Source organism: Melozone crissalis, unplaced genomic scaffold (assembly GCF_028551555.1).
Source record: "Melozone crissalis strain CALT ecotype California unplaced genomic scaffold, PUWL_Pcris_2 ptg000108l_1, whole genome shotgun sequence".
Lineage (NCBI taxonomy): Eukaryota > Metazoa > Chordata > Aves > Passeriformes > Passerellidae > Melozone > Melozone crissalis.
In genome coordinates, this window is record NW_026535885.1 from 1470247 (window position 1) to 1488259 (window position 18013).

General features: G+C 47.7%; 2 protein-coding genes and 3 non-coding genes across 6 annotated transcripts in view; all 5 read left to right on the forward strand.

Moving 5' to 3' along the window:
• Positions 1-2212: 2212 nt before the first annotated feature.
• On the forward strand, positions 2213-16303 carry PABPC4 (poly(A) binding protein cytoplasmic 4). The gene is made up of 16 exons (XM_054292361.1): positions 2213-2296; positions 2573-3128; positions 8299-8492; positions 9265-9380; positions 9844-9983; positions 10158-10252; positions 10830-10967; positions 11535-11630; positions 12081-12353; positions 12591-12678; positions 13432-13548; positions 14010-14137; positions 14713-14806; positions 14900-15030; positions 15117-15216; positions 15958-16303. The coding sequence occupies exons 2-15, from the start codon at positions 2936-2938 to the stop codon at positions 15201-15203; spliced, it is 1890 nt and encodes a 629-aa protein (XP_054148336.1). The 5' UTR covers positions 2213-2296; positions 2573-2935; the 3' UTR covers positions 15204-15216; positions 15958-16303.
• LOC128947882 (small nucleolar RNA SNORA55) lies at positions 11246-11381 on the forward strand. Its single transcript, XR_008484062.1, has one exon. It is a non-coding gene; the product is annotated as a small nucleolar RNA SNORA55 (small nucleolar RNA).
• Positions 11869-11996, forward strand: LOC128947880 (small nucleolar RNA SNORA55). The gene has a single exon (XR_008484060.1). It is a non-coding gene; the product is annotated as a small nucleolar RNA SNORA55 (small nucleolar RNA).
• LOC128947881 (small nucleolar RNA SNORA55) lies at positions 13647-13779 on the forward strand. The gene has a single exon (XR_008484061.1). It is a non-coding gene; the product is annotated as a small nucleolar RNA SNORA55 (small nucleolar RNA).
• Positions 16304-17510: 1207 nt separating the features above from the next.
• The window catches only part of PPIE (peptidylprolyl isomerase E), a 156994-nt gene continuing 156491 nt past the window's right edge, over positions 17511-18013 (forward strand). For both annotated transcript variants that reach the window (XM_054292190.1, XM_054292189.1), the window contains exons 1-2: positions 17511-17569; positions 17647-17745. In XM_054292190.1, coding sequence (XP_054148165.1) covers positions 17539-17569; positions 17647-17745 — 130 coding nt within the window. In that variant the 5' untranslated portion in view covers positions 17511-17538. The remainder of the gene's footprint in view (positions 17570-17646; positions 17746-18013) is intronic.

The window sequence follows — 18013 nt, forward strand, 5'->3', positions numbered from 1 at the left end:
CAGGTGCTGCAGGAGCCAGCCCTGCTCTCCCAAATTCCCCTGCATGGCGAACATTGCTTATCTCAGCCCGGGGTGAGATGTTCTCCCTCCTCCCTGCTCCTGGAGCAATCCCTCCCTGCCATCTGCTGGCGAAATCCTAAAGCCGAGGAGGAGAAACCCTAAACCGGGGGCAGCATTTGGTGGAAAGCCTGCCATCTGTGCTGAGAATTGGCTGATCTTTCAGGGTGACCATCAAGGACCGAGGCACAGCTCAGACACATGGTGGCACAGCAGCTTGGGAGGCCTCTGGATGATGGATGGGTGACCCACCAGCACCATCGATGGGCATGGATTGGCCAGATAAAGCCATTAACAGATGTCCCCGCTGCTCCAGGCGCTGCTGAAGGTCCTGAGAGAGCCAGCTGGGAGGATCTCAGGTATCTCAGGTCACCAGGAGCAGCTGCACTCGTGTGCTGAGGGCACCAAGAGCAGGGGGTCCCTGGGGCAGTTTTGTACCCACCGCCTGTCAGTCCGTGTGGGGAGTGAAAAGGATGGAGCAGGACACAGGACTGTGGCTGTCTGCACCGAGTCCGCTGGGAGGGAGCACAAATGTCACTGAATATGTTTCAAATCAGAGCCGCAGCGGCTGCTGCAGCCAAAGGGCGTTTTATGTGGAAACACGCTCTTTGAGCTGGGCTGTGTTTTGACTTCAGCTGTCAAAGCAGGAGCTGAGCTCTTCCACAGTGACATGCCTGTGTCATGTCCCTGGTTTCCCAGCAGAGGAGGTGCCAGCTGTGAAGGACCGAGCACAAAACAGTGGCAGGTGTGATCCCACCAGTGCGGCCTTGCAGCACCCTCGGCTGTTGGGAGAATGATGAGAGCAGGAGGAGGAGGATTTGTGTCATTCGTGTTTTTCAGGACAGAAAATATTGCTAATCACTACAATTTGCTTTGCTATTTTTACCTTTTTTCTGCTACTCTTGATTATTCCACTGTAGTGGAAGATTATTCCACTGAAGGGGAAGATACCATATCCCATTTTTATGGTAACGCTGTATCCCTCTTTTAAAGCAAATTAAAGGCAATTTAACAATTGAAAAGCCACAATGCCCAGCTAACCAGTGTCTATAGACTATCTTAGTCTCCCTTAACAGGACAGCCATGGAGCCTGAAGGTCACTGATGAATCACTGAATCCTGCACTGCCGTGTCCTCACGCTCCGCTGAAGATGCTGGAAATAGATAATTACGGATCTCCCCGCAGCTGATCTCATGAGCGTGAAGCCACGGGACAGCAGCAGAGGGGGGAGAATCCCTCTCCCTTTCCAGCAGCTTTCTGTTGGGAGCTGTTTGAGCCTCACCCTGGGAAGAGGGACTAACAGCTCGATTCCATGGGGAGACATTGGGATAGGTCAGCCCATGGTGGGAGCTGGCACAGCACTAGGGCTGCTGCAGAAATTCGCGCTAATTTGGGGAAAAATGATGCTCTGAAGAGGAGGAGGAGGTTGTGGCAACAGCTCCTCATCCCGCTGCCAGCAACACCTCCAAAACCAGAGCTCGGAGAAGAAAAATCCCAGAGGAATTGTTCGCTCTTCCTCTGCCCCATGGCCCCGCTCTCCCCAGAAGTCTTCCCTGGATTTTTTTGGTGTTTTATGGTGGGACTGAGCTGCCCTGTGAGACATCTGCACATGTAGGATGGGGTGGGAGGGAAAACAACCCCACAAACTCTTCTGGGGTTTTTTGCTGTGGATCCATCTCCCTGCCAGCTGCCCACAGGGGACTCATCCCTAAATCTGTTGAGGTGAAACTTGTGTTTTAGTTTACGGCTGTTGCTCCATGTTGGGAACAATGAACAATCTGGCACATTCCTCTGACACCCTTTGGGGATATTTTATAGATTTATGGGATCCCTCTCAGCCTTCCCTCCTCCAGGCCCATCTTCCGCAGCCTCCCCTCATGAGAGCGATGTTCCAGACCCCAAACCATCTTTGCGACCTCTGGCGGACCCCCCTCATCTCCTTGCCTTTATTGCCCTAAAACTAACAACGCAAGAGACACAATTTCCAACAACGATTAACTTTAATCATTCCCAACGCGGCCCGTTCTCCTGTGGCGCCCCCGAAATGGTGGAAGCCGGGAGGGAGCCAGAAGAGTCCTCCCGCCCGCTGGGGGGCGCTGCGCGCTGCGCGGGGCGCTCCGGCCCGGGCCCGGCCGCCTCCTCTCGGCGGCACCGCGGCCCACTCGCGCCGCCGCGGCGCCTATAAAGGGCCGCCCGCCGCCCCAAACCGTCGCCTCTCCGCCCGCCGCGGCCGCACCGCGTGAGTCGGGGTCGGGACCGGCGCCGCCGAGCCCGCCCCGGGTCGGCGCCGCGGGGTAGGGAGCGCTCGGGGAAGCGCGGCGCGTTTGGAGAGCGCGGCGGCCGCGCCCTGCCCTGCCCTGCCCTGCCCGCCCTCAGGCCGCCGCGTGCCGCGCTGGTTTATTTATAATACCTTCAGGCTATCTAGCCGAGCCAGTTTTGAGAGAAATAGTTGTATTAGTGCGTGTTAGAGCTTTGTTTATTTATTTATAGATCTATTTATTTTTTATTTCCTCAGGAAATCAACGGGCCGCCGCTCCGCAGAATCTGGGCTAAATCGAAGCGAAAGATAAAGAGACGTTGGGGTTTTAGGAGATTTTTTTTGCCTCAAAGCGCTCGGGAGCCGGCGGATGAATTTTGGCGTCTTATCCTCTCCAGGAGATTTAACTTTGGGGTGTTTTTGCTGATTTTTTCAAGCTTGCACAACCCTCTCAGCTGCTCCGTGTCCTGGTGCCAGCCCCCCTTGTCCCAAGCTTCTGCCGGCCGCCGCTTAGCCTTTAATTAAGAGTTCTGAGTGTTCCCGTAGAATTAATATTTATAAGAAGCTTGCCTTGAGCCCCCCAAGTGCAAAACCCCAGCGGTTGAGAGCGCCGAGGGGAAGATGAACACGGCCGCCAGCAGTTACCCCATGGCCTCGCTGTACGTGGGGGACCTGCACCCCGATATCACCGAGGCCATGCTCTACGAGAAGTTCAGCCCCGCTGGCCCCGTGCTGTCCATTCGGGTCTGCAGGGATATGATCACCCGCCGCTCCCTGGGCTACGCCTACGTCAACTTCCAGCAGCCCGCAGATGGTAAGTGACAATTGCAGCCGCATCCATGGCTTTTTTTCCCCTCATTTTAACTCATTTTTCCCCACTAATTCACTTAGCTGCCCATTACAGCGTTACACGGTGAGTCGTCTTTTTCTGGCAATTGCAACTGGAATATTTTTTACTGCTTGGTGTCTACAAAATGCACTTCTCACTAACATCTCTAATTTTAGACAGGCCTGTTTCTTGCACTGATAGTAAATTTCAGAGATTTGTGTTTTTTCCTCTCATGAGACAATAATCCCCCTGGTATTCATTCTGGGCTAGTTTGGGGGTGTTTCTGTGGGGATTTGTGCAGCCAGTCCTAGCAGAGAAAGTTCAGAGTAGGCTGAGTGCTCAGTTGAGTGGCTGATCTGTGGCTGCTCCACACACTCCCAGTTTAATAAATTTAATATCTCCTGTTGTTCAAGCTGCTGGATGCGCCTCCCAGTTGGGGAAGTGGCGTTCTTGCTTTAAAGTGAAATAAAGCACTTTGTTCAATGTGTGAATAACCAGATTTTCTCATGTGCAAAAGCCCCATTTGCTTTCCTCTTGCCAGACTCTCTTTTTTCCACACTTTGTTTCCTGCTCAAAGCCAGGTGTTGCAGAGCTGAAGCAGCACATGAAAGATGGGACAGGAGAGGTCATTTTGGAACACGTCTTTTCTGGAAGGAAAATGGGTCAGCGTTTTCTGCCCCAGTTTTCAGAGCTCTGCCTGCTGACTGCTGCAAGTTTATTGCTCCGTGCTGGGATTTAACAGCATCTCTGTGTGATAGGGGCACCCAAGTAGAGATAAGAGCGATATTTTCCCTTGAATTCACAATCAGTTTACATCAGCACAGATTTCAGCAACAAGTAAACTTTGCTTTACGTTTTTGCAGAGCTTCCATCCTCTCCCAGGGCTGTTTCTTGTGATGACTTCTCCTTGAACTGATCTGACTGAGCACTTTGAATTCTTTCCCTTGTCATGCTGATTAAAAGCCGAGTTGCACCCCACTGCATAATTTCGCATTCATGGCACCAAAAAGCTTTGTTTTTTTGGGGGGGCAGTGTCTTAGGCTCTGAACTCATTTTGCAGGATCAGAGAAATAAAAGCAACCAGCATAAACAAAGTCAAGAAGGAATTCCTTGAATTGAACTTGAATTAGATAAATTTTGGGGAGATGGGCTGCAGAAATGTAGATAAAGTTCTCTCAAAGCAGAGAAGAGTGATCTCGGAGGGGATCAGTGGCTGCTCCCATGTGCTTTAGCAGAATCACTCTGCACCTTGTACAACTGGGGCTTTCCCAATATATTCCAAGGTAATCTTTTATGGTAATAAATAGGCAGGAATTTAGGGGGAGGCTGCACCATTCTGGGCTGCTGGGGAGGCAGCAGACATTTTAGGAAGCTCCTGGGCTTGAAGTGATACTTGGAGCTGCTAGCTGGTGTCCTGTTACTGGTGGGTCTTAGAAGGTCAAGTGGTTTCAACCTAATCATTGAGTGAATATTGGGAAATAGTCAAACTCCTCCTGCTCTCTTGAAGAAATGTGAATTATTAAATTTCTCTTGTCAAACTGCAGCATAAATAAAAAACCCCAGCTGCTGCACTCCATGTAATGCAGTAGGGCAGATAGTTGTGGTCTCTCCAAAACAAACTTGACTGTGGAGAACATAATTTTCGTTGTAAAATGCAGAAATTTGGACTGTTTTCAAGGTGCCACTTGCCTGCATGAGGCTTCCTGGGAGGAGGAGGGATTCTGTGTTTTCTTCCAGGAATGCATAATCAGAAATGCACTTGGCTTCATCCCACTAAATCTGAGAAAAGCTGAGGGGGGAGCACTGTAGGATCTGATGGGATTTAGGGTTGAGAGTAGGTGCTTGCAGTAATCTGGAGCTTTTGTGCTCTGCAGCCTTCTTGTGGACTCCTGGTAGGTTTGAACTCTAGTAGGTGTTAAAAAGGTTGATAAATGATAATTTGCATTTCCCTGGCACCTTTTGTAGAAGGGTGAGGGCTTTGTAAATCTGAAGAAAGTGATGTTTTAACTTGATTTTGGTGTGTTCTAAAGCAAGACTCTGCCCCTGTGTCTACAGAGCAAATCAAGCAGCCAGAACTCATCCCCATTTCAGGGCCATGAGGAGCTCACACACATCTTGAACATGCTCTGCAATTCCAGATTCCAGTGTCCAAACTGGGCCAAAACTTGTGTTAATTTTTACAGTTTTTAGGTGCTGGAGTGATGCTGGTCAGGCATTGTCTAACTGGCAGTAATCTGCTGCAGAGAGGTTATTTTTAGGGAAAATGAGCTCTGCTGGTTCTGATTGCAGCTCCTTGCTGTAGTAACGAGGGAATGCTGAATTCTGAGCCTGTCATCCTGTGATGGGCAGGGTGAGGAAACATTTCAAAGTTCTGGCTACTTCTGGCTCAGTAGTTGTTAATATTTATTCTTTTTGACTGTGCAGAAGGGGAAGAAAACAAACTCAACAAACAAGCTGAATTTCTCTTTTCATGTGTTGCATGGAATTGAGTTCCAGACATTGACCAGTCACAAAAAGACAGCTCAGGGCAATGAAGCAGAGAAACTTCAGTTTGGCTGCAGAGATAAGGTGCTCTGAAAGTGCAGGAAAAACACAATGTTTCCCAAGCTGAGGAGGATCCCAGGGCTGGAAATAGATCTGTGTTTCTGTAGGAAAGTATAAATAAACTTGTTTGTTCTTCTTTGAGACGGTGTAAAGGAGGAGCTGTGTAAGGCAAATTGTGAAGTTGAAAGGGAAGAGTTGGTACTGCCACAGGCTTCTCATTTTGTTGTAACCTCAGTGATTGAGAAATTTAATTATTTTGAATATGCACAATCTCTTTTTTAAAAAAAAAAAGTGGCTAAATTTGCTCTGTGTGCTTTCCTTGTCAGGACTTTTTTGCTCAGTGACCTAAGTGAGAGCCTGGAGGTTTGGGGAGAATAAAACTCTTTGTGTGGAGTTTTGGTTGAATCTTGGGGTGTGAGGTTGGTTATTGATCTTCATGCTGATCAACCACAGCCTCAAAAACTCTGCATTGCAAGGGAGGTTGATTGCTCTTGAGGCCTGAGGCAAACTGCAGTGAGTATTCAGGTGCTCTCCTTATCAGAAAAGGAATGAAAATCAAGCCTGAAAGGGGCTGTGAGTGTTTTATGTTCTGGATGAGCCGCAGTTGAGTCTGCTGGAAGGATGACAGGAACCAGTGGGAGAGAAACAGATACAGGAACTGAAATGGCTGAAGCTTTGTGGCTTAAATAGAAGAAAATAGAAGAAAATGAGAAGGTGTTTGCTCAGATGAAGGAAATGAATCAGATGTGCTCGGTGTGAGTCATTCACAGAGCTCTTGCAGATCCTTCTCAGGTTTTCTGAGGTCCTGGCGTTGCATCTCCACCTGTGGGTGTGGCACAGATCCCTCGGGGAATCCTTGCGGGGCTTTCACAGCTCCCCGCGAGTGTCTCGGTGTAATAATAGAGTGGAACAGTAGCAACCTGTTGGAAGAGCAGTGCAATAGTATCTGCTCGGGGAGAACCAGGAGGAGCTTCCTGACTGCTCCGGAGCTGGGTGCTGCCTGTGGAACCATCAGAGCCACTGCTTGATCTGCTGTCACCTTCCAGCAGCAGCCTGTTCCTGCTGCAGATGGTGTTACCCACCCGGTTTGTGCCCTTGCCAGCACATGCTTCTGCAGGACCTCTGCCTGCTATAAATAAACACTGCCAAATTTGACTGAGCTGCACCGGCTCTCCTGCTGAGCTGCCTGCACCAGGAAAGGACTGCAGGGAGAACCTGGCTTGCAGATTTTAATGCTTGCATGGACTTGGAGCAGCAGCTGAGGAATCGTTTTAGCCTGGCAGTTAATTGCATTTAGCACCTTGGTCTAAGCAGAGCTGTTGGAGACCTTAAATTATATTTTTTTTCAAGCAGAGCTTGTTTCCAACTGGGTTTGTGTGTGGGGGGAGAACAGTGATGGTCCCACTTCAATTTAAAAAGCAGCAAGAGCAAAAAAACACATTTCAAAGCACATGGAAAATTCTGAGAAACTTCCATGCAGTGGTGGAGGCTGGATTGGGGGTAGGGAGTGCAGGCTTTGGTGGGCAGTGTTCCATTGGAATTCCTGGAGGTACTTTTGGGACATGCTGATTGTTAATCAGGCTGCACGAGCCAAGTCACGTGCAAGGTGTTCAGATTGGTTTTTTTTCCCTTGAATTTTCTGCTCCCGAAATCTAATCAGCAAATACCACAGGGTGAAGGTGGCCTGGGAGAACTGAGCCAAACAAATGTGGAAAACTTGGGTTCTGCCCTGTTAATTTTCCTTGATTTTAATGCATGTCTTTCCATCTCTTTGCCTGCTCCATGCTGGGAATTAAGACTCTTTTCTTTCTTCTCTGCTCGCTCCATGCTGGGAGTGTTTTCTGGCACAGAACAGTGCAAGCATCTCAATTTTATGAACAAGATCCTGATGTGTGTACGTAATGATCCTTTTAATACACTAGTAGGCAGCAGAAATAGCCTCGTGGAGGGGGGTTTCAGTGCAGGTTAGAATGACAGTGCTGGTGTTTGAGAGCTCAGATAAACACTTCCCTGTTAATCACATGGGGTGTACAGACCTTTTTCCCCCCCAGAATTTTCTCAACTCCCTTGTCATCTTTAGCTTGAGCAACTTTGGAATCATTTTTTTGGCCACATAAGTTATGTAGAGGCTGACTCATGTCCTCACAGCCAGCCATGTGTTCATGCACATTTTCCCTGACCTGACAGGGAGATGATCCTTCTCTCTGAATAGAAATGAGGATGGGGAGATGTGAGCTTCATGAAAAGCAAAACAGCCACACAGTCACTCCTTTTACTTCATTTTTTTACCAGAGTTTCCTGTTCTTTTCCTTCTTTGAGTGGAGTAATTTACCTTTATAATAATTCAGAATATGGCTAATAAACCAGGCAGTTTAATATCAGTTTTGCTGTGATGGTGAATATATTGCTATAATGTAAATTTAAAGTCTCTGAAACCTTTAGTGACTGTGCTGCAAAAACTTCCCTTGAAACATTGAATTAAAAGTCATTGATCACCTCTGATAATAACCCAGATGAGCTGAATAAAATTCAGAGAAAAGAATCACCCACCCACTGGAAACCTTGATTTTCTAACCAACCACAGAAAATCTGTTCTTGGCTTCTCTTGCAGCTGAGCGAGCTCTCGATACCATGAACTTTGATGTGATCAAAGGGAAACCCATTCGCATCATGTGGTCTCAGAGGGACCCTTCCCTGAGGAAGTCAGGGGTTGGCAACGTCTTCATCAAGAACCTGGACAAATCCATTGATAACAAGGCACTTTACGACACATTCTCAGCGTTTGGAAACATTTTGTCGTGCAAGGTGAGATGTGGTTACGTTGTCCAGTTCTTTTAGTGTGGGGACATGATCAGAGATTTGAGTGTAGGTGGTGAAAGGGACCCTTTTTGTCAAGTATAAGGAGCAAATTCACAGAATATTCTGAGTTGGGACACACAAAGCTCATCAAGTCCAAGTCTTTAAATGAACAGTGCCTACAGAGATCAAACTTTGGTGTTAAAACAGAATCTCTGAAAGGTAGAGTTGACCAAAAGCTGAAATTAGATTGGATTTGGTCATGGATTGCAGGAATCTGACCCTTGTCAGGGGCTGACCCTTGTCAGGTGTGATGGTGTTCACAGGGGTCTTAGGATGAGGGAAGGGATGAGAATCTGACTCCTTTTTTCAGAAGGCTTGATTTATTGTTTTATGATATATATTATATTAAAACTATACTAAAAGAATAGAAGAAAGGATTTCATCAGAAGGCTGGCTAAGAATAGAAAAAAAATGGAATGATAACAAAGTCTTGTGTCTTGGACAGAGAGTCCGAGCCAGCTGACTGTGATTGGCCATTAATTAGAAACATCCAACATGGGCGAATCACAGATGCACCTGTTGCATTCCAGAACAGCAGATAGTCATTGTTTACATTTTGTTCCTGAGAGAAAAAAGATCTAAGGAAAGGATTTTCCATAAAATGTGTCTGTGACAGTCAGGAGCTGCCTAGAGCCGACCCTTGCAGTGACACATTTTCCCCCGCTGGCCCGTGGCAGAGGAGGGACAGTGACAGCTGCCTTTGCTCCCTGTCCTGCAGGTGGTGTGTGATGAGAATGGCTCTAAGGGCTACGCCTTTGTGCACTTTGAGACCCAGGATGCTGCAGATAGGGCCATCGAGAAGATGAACGGCATGCTGCTCAACGACCGCAAAGTGTGAGTGTCACAGGCGGCAGCAGCAGCGCTCACATGCTCCGGGGGATGCATCTCGGTATTAACAGGGACACACAAGGCACTGGTTCTCCTGGCCCAAGCCTTGGCCTGCTACCTCTCCACTCCAGGGCTGGTGAGTGACCCTGCCCAAGCCATGGCCTGCTACCCCTCCATTCCAGGACTGGTGGGTTTCCCTGACCCAGCCTTGATTTGCCACCTCTCTGCGAGCGGGCTGGGGTGGGTTCTGTCTAGGGCCACTGGGACTCCTTGGCCAGTCACAGCACAGGTGATTTTTCTGGTTGCTCTGTGGCCTGTTTGTTGTCCTCTGCTGTCACCCTTTCTTGTCCCCATTCCCAGCTCCTACTGCACACTCATTTTTTTTTGCCTTGCCACAAGTCACACATTATTTTTTTGGCTCTTGAAACCGATCTGTTTATTGGGATTTTCATTTTTTTTTGTCTTACAGATTTGTTGGGAGATTCAAGTCTCGTAAAGAGAGGGAGGCTGAGCTGGGAGCCAAGGCAAAGGAATTCACCAATGTCTATATTAAAAACTTTGGGGATGACATGGATGATGAAAGACTAAAGGAGCTCTTTGGCAAATATGGTAAATACAGAAATACTTTTATTGAGGCTGTGAATTTTATAAAATGTGGTAGTTTGAGTGCTGCTGTGTAGTCCCTACCTGGGTCACTTTAAAGCTGAGGACTAAGATATTACATGGAATTTAATAATCTTTACATACTTTTGATATTTTACTAGCCCTGTCCCTTGGTAACAGGTAAAACTCTGAGTGTTAAAGTGATGACAGACCCCACTGGAAAATCCAAAGGCTTTGGCTTTGTAAGCTTTGAAAAGCATGAAGAGGCCAACAAGGTAGGACCAACTTTTATGTTGCTTGGATAACTTCAGAGAAGAAAAACTTGGTTTATCTTGGGAGCCTGTTTCTGAAATGGAAGAAAATTCTGCCTTGGGCATGACCTCTTCTAGATGTGGGAACTTGGAAACCTTTTGCACCTTAATAGCTTGACATTCAAGGGTAACCTGGCATCCCTCCAGTTTCCTAGATCCACACAGTGGCATAATCAAGAATGTTAATTGCTGAAGAAATACTACAGTGCAGGGCTGAAGGAGGAGGAGGGCACCTAGAGTGAGAACATTGCTCAGAAATGGTCTTTTCTAGGCAGAATGCTTGTTAAAGTGTAGCTTTAATTACAAGAAAGAGTGAGGATGAATTTCCAAGTTAGTTCAGCACTCTGTGGTGTGTTTGTGGTAACTTCGGCTTGTCTTTAATGATCCTTGTTAGCAGGAAAAGTGCAAAGGTAACGTGCAAACTCTGATTTATTGGCTGACAGGCAGGGACACAACATCAGCCCTGGGCAGTCCTGCTGTGACAGGATCAGGGCTGTCCTGCTGCAGCAGCTCAGAGTTTCCTCTTGAACCCTCTGTGCAGGCAGTGGAAGAAATGAATGGGAAGGACATCAATGGGAAAATGCTCTTTGTGGGCAGAGCACAGAAGAAGGCTGAGCGCCAGGCAGAGCTGAAAAGAAGGTTTGAGCAGCTGAAACAGGAGAGACTCAGCAGGTACCAGGTGAATAATGTTTATTTTCTCAATTTAAGCACTATTTCTGGTCTGTTGTAGGAATTGCCAGAGCAGTTATTGTCCTGTGAGACATCCTGGGTTGAAACACAGAGGTGTCTCTGTGTATTTGGTGGCAGAGGGGGCATCAGGGCTTAGTTTTGGTACTGAAAGTCTTTAGGAAAGTCTCCTTGACTTTCAAATGGGGATCCCTGGAGGGATGGGAAGAGCCAGCCCAACTCTGCACTGCTCTCTGTAATTTGTGGCAGAACTGGGTCGTGTCAGAGGTGGCATCTGCAACTCCCCCACTCCCTGAGGTGCACTGCTGGGATGGGGACATGTGGTGATGCCACAGGAAGGCAGAGGAAATCCAGACAAGCTCCCTTTCACCACAGTGGGACTTGTCTCTACGCCTTTGCAACATCTATCACCCTCAGCTTTGGGTGGTGTGGCAGGAACATGATGCTAAATTAAGAATTTTCAGATAAATTACAGCTCTGGCAGATGGATAACAGTTGATGTGCTTAAGAATTTTTTTTTTTAATGCTGTGAATGTCATGCTGTTCTTTCCCTTTCCAGGGTGTTAACCTGTACATTAAAAACCTAGATGACACTATAGATGATGAAAAACTGAGGAAGGAGTTCTCACCTTTTGGGTCAATAACGAGTGCCAAGGTACTGTGGGATTTGGGGGTTACTTGGATTTTAAAGCCTGAAGAAGGAATTGTTGTCTGCCATGGGATTAAAGGGCTGTTCTTAACCTGTGGCTATTGTGATTCTGAAAACACCTTGTAAATACTAGGATTTTACTAAAAACTTCATTCCCTTACTAAAAGGGAAGGCAGGAAGTGGCAAACATGCTTGCTTGAGGTGGTGAGCATGAAATGACACTTTTGTCTGTGCATTTAGGACTGCACCAAATCTTTCCCATTCCTTACTGTGCAGTGTGGGCCTGGGGACACATGGTGCTGACAGCAACGCAGAGCAAATCCAGACAGGTGGCTCTTCATGAGAACCTGTCTCTACACCTCTGCAACAAGTTATGTGCTACCTAAAATCTGAAAAACCACAGATTGTTCAGCTCAGTTGTCCTGGTGCCCCATTAGCAATTGATCTTTGCTGCAGGTGATGCTGGAAGATGGACGGAGCAAAGGCTTTGGCTTTGTCTGCTTTTCCTCTCCAGAGGAGGCCACCAAGGCTGTGACAGAGATGAACGGGCGCATCGTGGGCTCCAAGCCCCTCTATGTGGCTCTGGCCCAGAGGAAGGAGGAGAGGAAGGCCCATCTCACCAACCAGTACATGCAGCGCATCGCTGGCATGAGGGCCTTGCCTGCCAACACCATCATCAACCAGTTCCAGCCCGCTGCTGGCGGCTATTTCATGCCTGCTGTGCCCCAGGTGAGCTCCCGTGGGGTTTTGAACCTGTGTTAATCTCACTGAGCCTTTCTCATGCCTGTGAGCAGCAACTCCTAATGAGGGGTGCAGCAGTGGAGTTAATTCTGGGACTTGCCAGCTGCCTGTCCTCTTAATCCGACCTGAGTGTTGAGTCCTGGCAACGGCTGCCAAAACACGTCGTAAACAAATGTTTGTGGTGCACTTGGATGTTGCCTCTGAGCTTATCTCATCTCCCTCCAGGCTCAGAGCAGACCCACTTACTATGCACCCAACCAAATGACACAGATGAGACCCAACCCACGATGGCAGCAAGGAGGGAGACCTCAAGGTGAGAGTGCCAGAGGCTGTTTTGGTTGTAGAACCCTTTGGGAGCTGCACTTCCCGACAGGAACAATTCGTGCTTTTCTTTGTGGGAATGGTCCTGTGCAGGGCCAGGAGCTGGACTCTAATCCTTGTGTGTCCCTTCCAGCTCAGCATTGATTCTCTGATTCTCCCTGTGCACTGTGGTGGTGTTCACAGGGGTCCCAGGATGAGGGAAGAGATGAGGATCTGACTCCATGTTTCAGATTTTATAATTATTTATACATTTTATTATTATTTATAATTTTATTCTTTTATAATATATATTATATTAAAATAGAGTTATATATTAAAACTACACTAAAGAATAGAAGAAAAGGATTTCATCAGGATAGCAAGGAAAGGAATGGAATGAAATGATGATAATCAAATCTTGTGACCGACCAGATAGTCTGAGACAGCTGGACTGTGATTGGCCATTAATTAAAAACAACCAAATGAGACCAAAGATGTACCTGTTGCATTTCACAGCAGCAGATAACCATTGTTTGCATTTTGTTCCTGAGGCCTTTCAGCTTCTCAGGAGAAAAAAATCCTAAGGAAAGGATTTTTCAGGAAATATCATGGCTACAGTGCACCACCCCTGTAGCTGACAGTAGGAAGGGATTTTTCAGAAAACATCATGGCTACAATGCACCACCTGTAGCACACCCCTGTAGCTGACTGTCCTGCCTTGCCAGCTGGTTCTTTTTTGAGGATTTGCCCTCTTTCCACCCTCTAGGTTTCCAGGGAATGCCCAATGCCATGCGCCAGTCGGGGCCCCGGCCCGCCCTGCGCCACCTGGCCCCTGCCAACGCCCCGGCCTCCCGCGGCCTCCCCGCTGCTGCCCAGAGAGTTGGTAAGATGGGGGCTCTTCCTGGGCTTCTCCCCTTCTCTGGGAGGGAGGGGGATGCTGAGGAGATTGGCTTCTTCTCCCAAAGGTGGTTGTTAGAGCCAGCACCTGCTGCTTTCCTGTTCCTTGCTGTGCAGTGCAGGTCTGGGGGCACCCGGTGCTACAGCACAGCAGTGGAAATCCAGATGGGTTCTGCTCCACTGGTTTGGGACTTATCTCTACACCCCTGCAACACAAAATGTCTGTAGCTTATGGGTTTTGCTTTAGGAGAGCAGCCAAATTCATTTTTTCCCAGCTGGTAAACAAAAGGTGTGGAATCTAGGGAGAACATCCCCTTCTTGAAGTAGCCAGCTGCACTTTGGTTTCTAAAGAAGTATCACCATGCAAAGTTTGAATTAAAACCAGACATCCCAGCTTGTTAGCATGTTGCTGCAGGTGTTTGTCACAGTGTTCTCCTTCCTTTGCAGGTGTTGGCACAGCAGCACAGAATTTGGCTCCCCGTCCTCCTGTAGCTGCCCCTGCTCCCAGGGCTGTCCCTCCTTACAAATATGCCTCAAGTGTCCGCAGCCCACACCCAGGTGTCCAACCTCTGCAGGTACCACCAGGGCTGGGCTGGGAAGTCCCTGCAGTTTCACATGCAACTGGAGTAGTTTTATAGAAACTTCAAGCTCCTTTTATGACCCAGACAGTGTTAATTTGGAATTTAAAAGCCTGGCAGTTGTGCCTTTGCCAGGGGCACCCTGGTTGGTTTATCTGCCTTGTACTCACAAGCCCTTTTGTAGCCACACTGGCTGTAAGGATATTTTTTTTTCTTGGTTCTTTGTTCCTGTTTTGAAACCATTTAAGTCTCCCTCCTCTTTGCCAAGTTCTCACTGGGGTATCATTAAAAGAAAGAGCACCATCTACTCCTGGCTTTCTCAACATCTCGTGATGTTTGATCCAGTTTATGTGAGATATTTATGGTGTTCCTGTGTGGCATTCCTGAGTTTTGAGCTCAAGACTTGCAGGGAGTGTTTGTGAACCAAGGGCACCTTACCTGCCCTTTTCTGAGGCTGAGGTGTTCTGTAGGCTTGACAAAGATTGTGTTTTGGGAGGGAACATCTTAGAATTGTTTAAATATGAAGCAATCAGCCTCATCCTTATTTCAGAGCCTTTGTTTGTCCTTTTCAGGCCCCTCAGCCTGCAGTGCATGTGCAGGGCCAGGAGCCCCTGACAGCCTCCATGCTGGCTGCTGCCCCTCCCCAGGAGCAGAAACAGATGCTGGGTGAGTCAAACCCCACTGCTCACCCATCACTTTTCATCCCTTGAGGTTTCAAAGACCCAAACTCACCCACCTGACCTCCTTTCCCTCCCTCAGGAGAACGTTTGTTCCCTCTGATCCAAGCTATGCACCCCAGCCTGGCTGGGAAGATCACAGGAATGCTGCTAGAGATTGACAACTCAGAGCTGCTGCACATGCTGGAATCCCCAGAGTCCCTCCGCTCCAAGGTGAGCTGCTGGCTCCCTTTTTTGTCTAGAAAGGGAGAAAATTTTGTCCGAGCAGGGAGAAAATCTCACTGGGTTTGTGTCCCCAGGTGGAGGAGGCCGTGGCAGTGCTGCAGGCTCACCAAGCCAAGAAAGAAGCTGCCCAGAAAGTGGGAGTGGTTGCTGCTACCTCTTGAACCAGGATGACTGGTGAGTGTCTCAGCCCTCAGCTTCAGTGGAAAGCTTCCAGAACCAGTAAATAAAACAGTTTAGTGAACAATTCATGTGGGTCTGTGACCAGAACTTACCTGATTGTGGTTCACTCTTCAACAACAAAAAGCTCCTCATGCAGTTTCTCCCAGAAAAATACTTGTGCAGAAGTTAAGAAATATTGATTCTGATGCTTATTTAAGGGATCTAAAGATATAAGTCCCTGAGATGTTGTGGAGCTGCTAATGTGGGAAATAACCACATTTTGAGGCTAAACAGGCTCCTAGTGCCCATTCTTTATCCTGGAAACCATCTGCCTTCAGGGTATAATAAATGTTGGAAATGTTTCTCTGGACAGCTCTGTGCACACAGGTGGTGTCACCTCTGTTTGGGGTTGGCTCTTGCTTAGTTTATGAATGAGGATTTAGATTCTTGGAATGCCTCTTCCTGTTTTTCATTATCCATATTTCTGTGGGTTGTCTGGAATTGCCATCTCCAGGACTTTCTGTGCTGCTGTTTATGATCAAATGTCACAATTCAAGGTGGTGAAGAATTCTTATTTTCACTGGATGGTTGGCAAAGAATTTGAGTTTCTTGTGGATAATAACAATTTCTGATCATCTGACCACCACAAGCAGCTTCTCTGTACCTTCCCAATCCTTTTTCCTTGGAATGCTGGAATATTCTGCTGGAATAGCCTGGAGCAGGAGTGAATAACTTCTCTCCCTTTTTCCCCTCCAGGATACAAAGAAGCCAAATAGCTCCTTCCTAGACATCAGCTCAAGATGTTTGAAGATCCTTCACTGTCCTGCAGATCTCAAGGCCATGCATTGTATCACATAGTTATATTGCATTTTGTAAATTAATCTTAAAAGATCTTATTTAAAAAGCCAACTCTGAAGCTTGAGGTTTCCAAAACCAGAATTTGGGGGGTTTGCAAGCTTTTCCTTTGCCAGAACAGAGCTGCCTCTTGTGTCTTCTAAAGAGGACGTTGAGGATTTTAGGCTGGAAGTATTTTTGTGAGTTTGTGTTTAATTGAACAATCCAGTTTGGAAAGTTTGGGAAACATTTATCAATAAAGGAATCAACTTGCACTGTGTTTGTCATCATTTCTCTCTTGTTGGGTGAATAAATGTGCTGTGGCTTTGTGAAATTAAACTGATGGGCAGTTATTGGGGGGGTGAATACCTTAATCAGGGATTTTACCTATTCTGCTTACTAATTTTGGATAATGAGTATTTAAAATCATGCCATAAAGGGGTGATGGCTGTAAACAGTGATCTGAGAAGGGCTGGGGAGGTATTTTCAAGTGAAGGGTACAAGGGTTTGGCCCGTTTTTGATAATTTCTACATTTTCAGCTGGACTTTTAGTGGTCCTGCTGCTATTTTATACTCCAAAGGTGGCTGAGTTTTACCACTGGGGTAAAAATCCTTTGCAAATTCATTTTGGGTGATCCTTTTGGATAAAAAGCATTATTCAGACAAACACAGAGCATGCACTAAGCTGGGAGAAATCCCCAATCAAAGCTCCAACACCTCACTCAGGCTGGAGCTGAAGGGCCCGGAGGCTTTGGGAAAGCCTGGACTGGGGTGGAAGGAACATGCAGGTGTGAAAAATGCCAATCACTTGTTTTTAAAATTTTAAAAGTTTAATAAAATGGTTATTAAATAGCAATATAATTATAATAATAAAAATTTTGGACACTTTGAATGACAATATGAGGCAACAAAAACAAAGAGTTATGGACATCTGGGTCCTTGAAAAAGGACACAGTTAACAGAGGATTAACCCTTAAAAGCAACGGCATGTTGCATATTCATACATGATGCAGAAATTCCATTCAAACACAGGATTCTGTCTGTTTATCATCAACTTCTTCCTCATAATCCTAACAGCATCATCCTGGCTGAGCAAGGCAGGGAGAAGTTCATTTCTCCTGACAATGGGACAAAAAATTCTCTTTCTCTGAAAGATTCAGGTGTCCTGTGCCTGCTGTCTTGAGTCCTTTCTTTAGAAAAATTGCATCCTACACAGCATAGTTCCTATCTTAACATTTTGTTATAACCCAAAACTATATTTACCACACCACTTAAGAAGATTAACACAGCATCACTTTTAACACAACACATTTAATATCCATTTTAACATTTTAAAATATTAATAAAATAAAATACGTATAAAATACGCATTTTTTCACACAGGGATGCTCAGGGCCGGGTTCTCTGTTCCACGAACCGCTCCGTGCTGGCGGAGGGCGGAGCGCTGCCGCCGTTCCGGGGCGGGCCGAGCCGCGCCGAGCCGTTCCGGGGCACCGGGGCACGATGGCGGCCACCAAGCGGGTGCTGTACGTGGGTGAGTGGCCGGGCTGGGGGATCCCGGAGGGGCCGGGGCCGCCGGCGGTGCCCGGTGACCGCTTGGGCGCCCCGCAGGCGGGCTGGCCGAGGAGGTGGACGAGAAGGTGCTGCACGCTGCCTTCATCCCCTTCGGAGACATCACCGACATCCAGATCCCGCTGGACTACGAGACCGGTGCGTGCCCGGGGGGGCTGGAGCATCCCCAGGGTGTTTTGGGGTGGGATCCCCCCGGTGGGACCGGCCGGAGCATCCCCGGGTGCGGGTTTGGGGTGGGACCGGCTCCAGCATCCCCAGGTGCGGGTTTGGGGTGCGACATCCCCCGAGAGACCGGCCGGAGCATCCCTGGATGCGGGTTTGGGGTGGGACCCTCCCCGGGTGCGGGTTTGGGGTGCGATATCCCCCGAGGGACTGGCCGGAGCATCCCCCGGTGTGGGTTTGGATG

Excerpts from the sequence above, each read along its gene's own strand:
- PABPC4 (XM_054292361.1), top strand. The coding sequence starts at position 2,936 with ATGAACACGGCCGCCAGCAGTTACCCCATGGCCTCGCTGTACGTGGGG. Across the intron at positions 9,984-10,157 it reads GGAGCTCTTTGGCAAATATG|GTAAAACTCTGAGTGTTAAA; the intron begins GTAAATACAGAA and ends CCTTGGTAACAG. Across the intron at positions 10,253-10,829 it reads AGCATGAAGAGGCCAACAAG|GCAGTGGAAGAAATGAATGG; the intron begins GTAGGACCAACT and ends CCCTCTGTGCAG.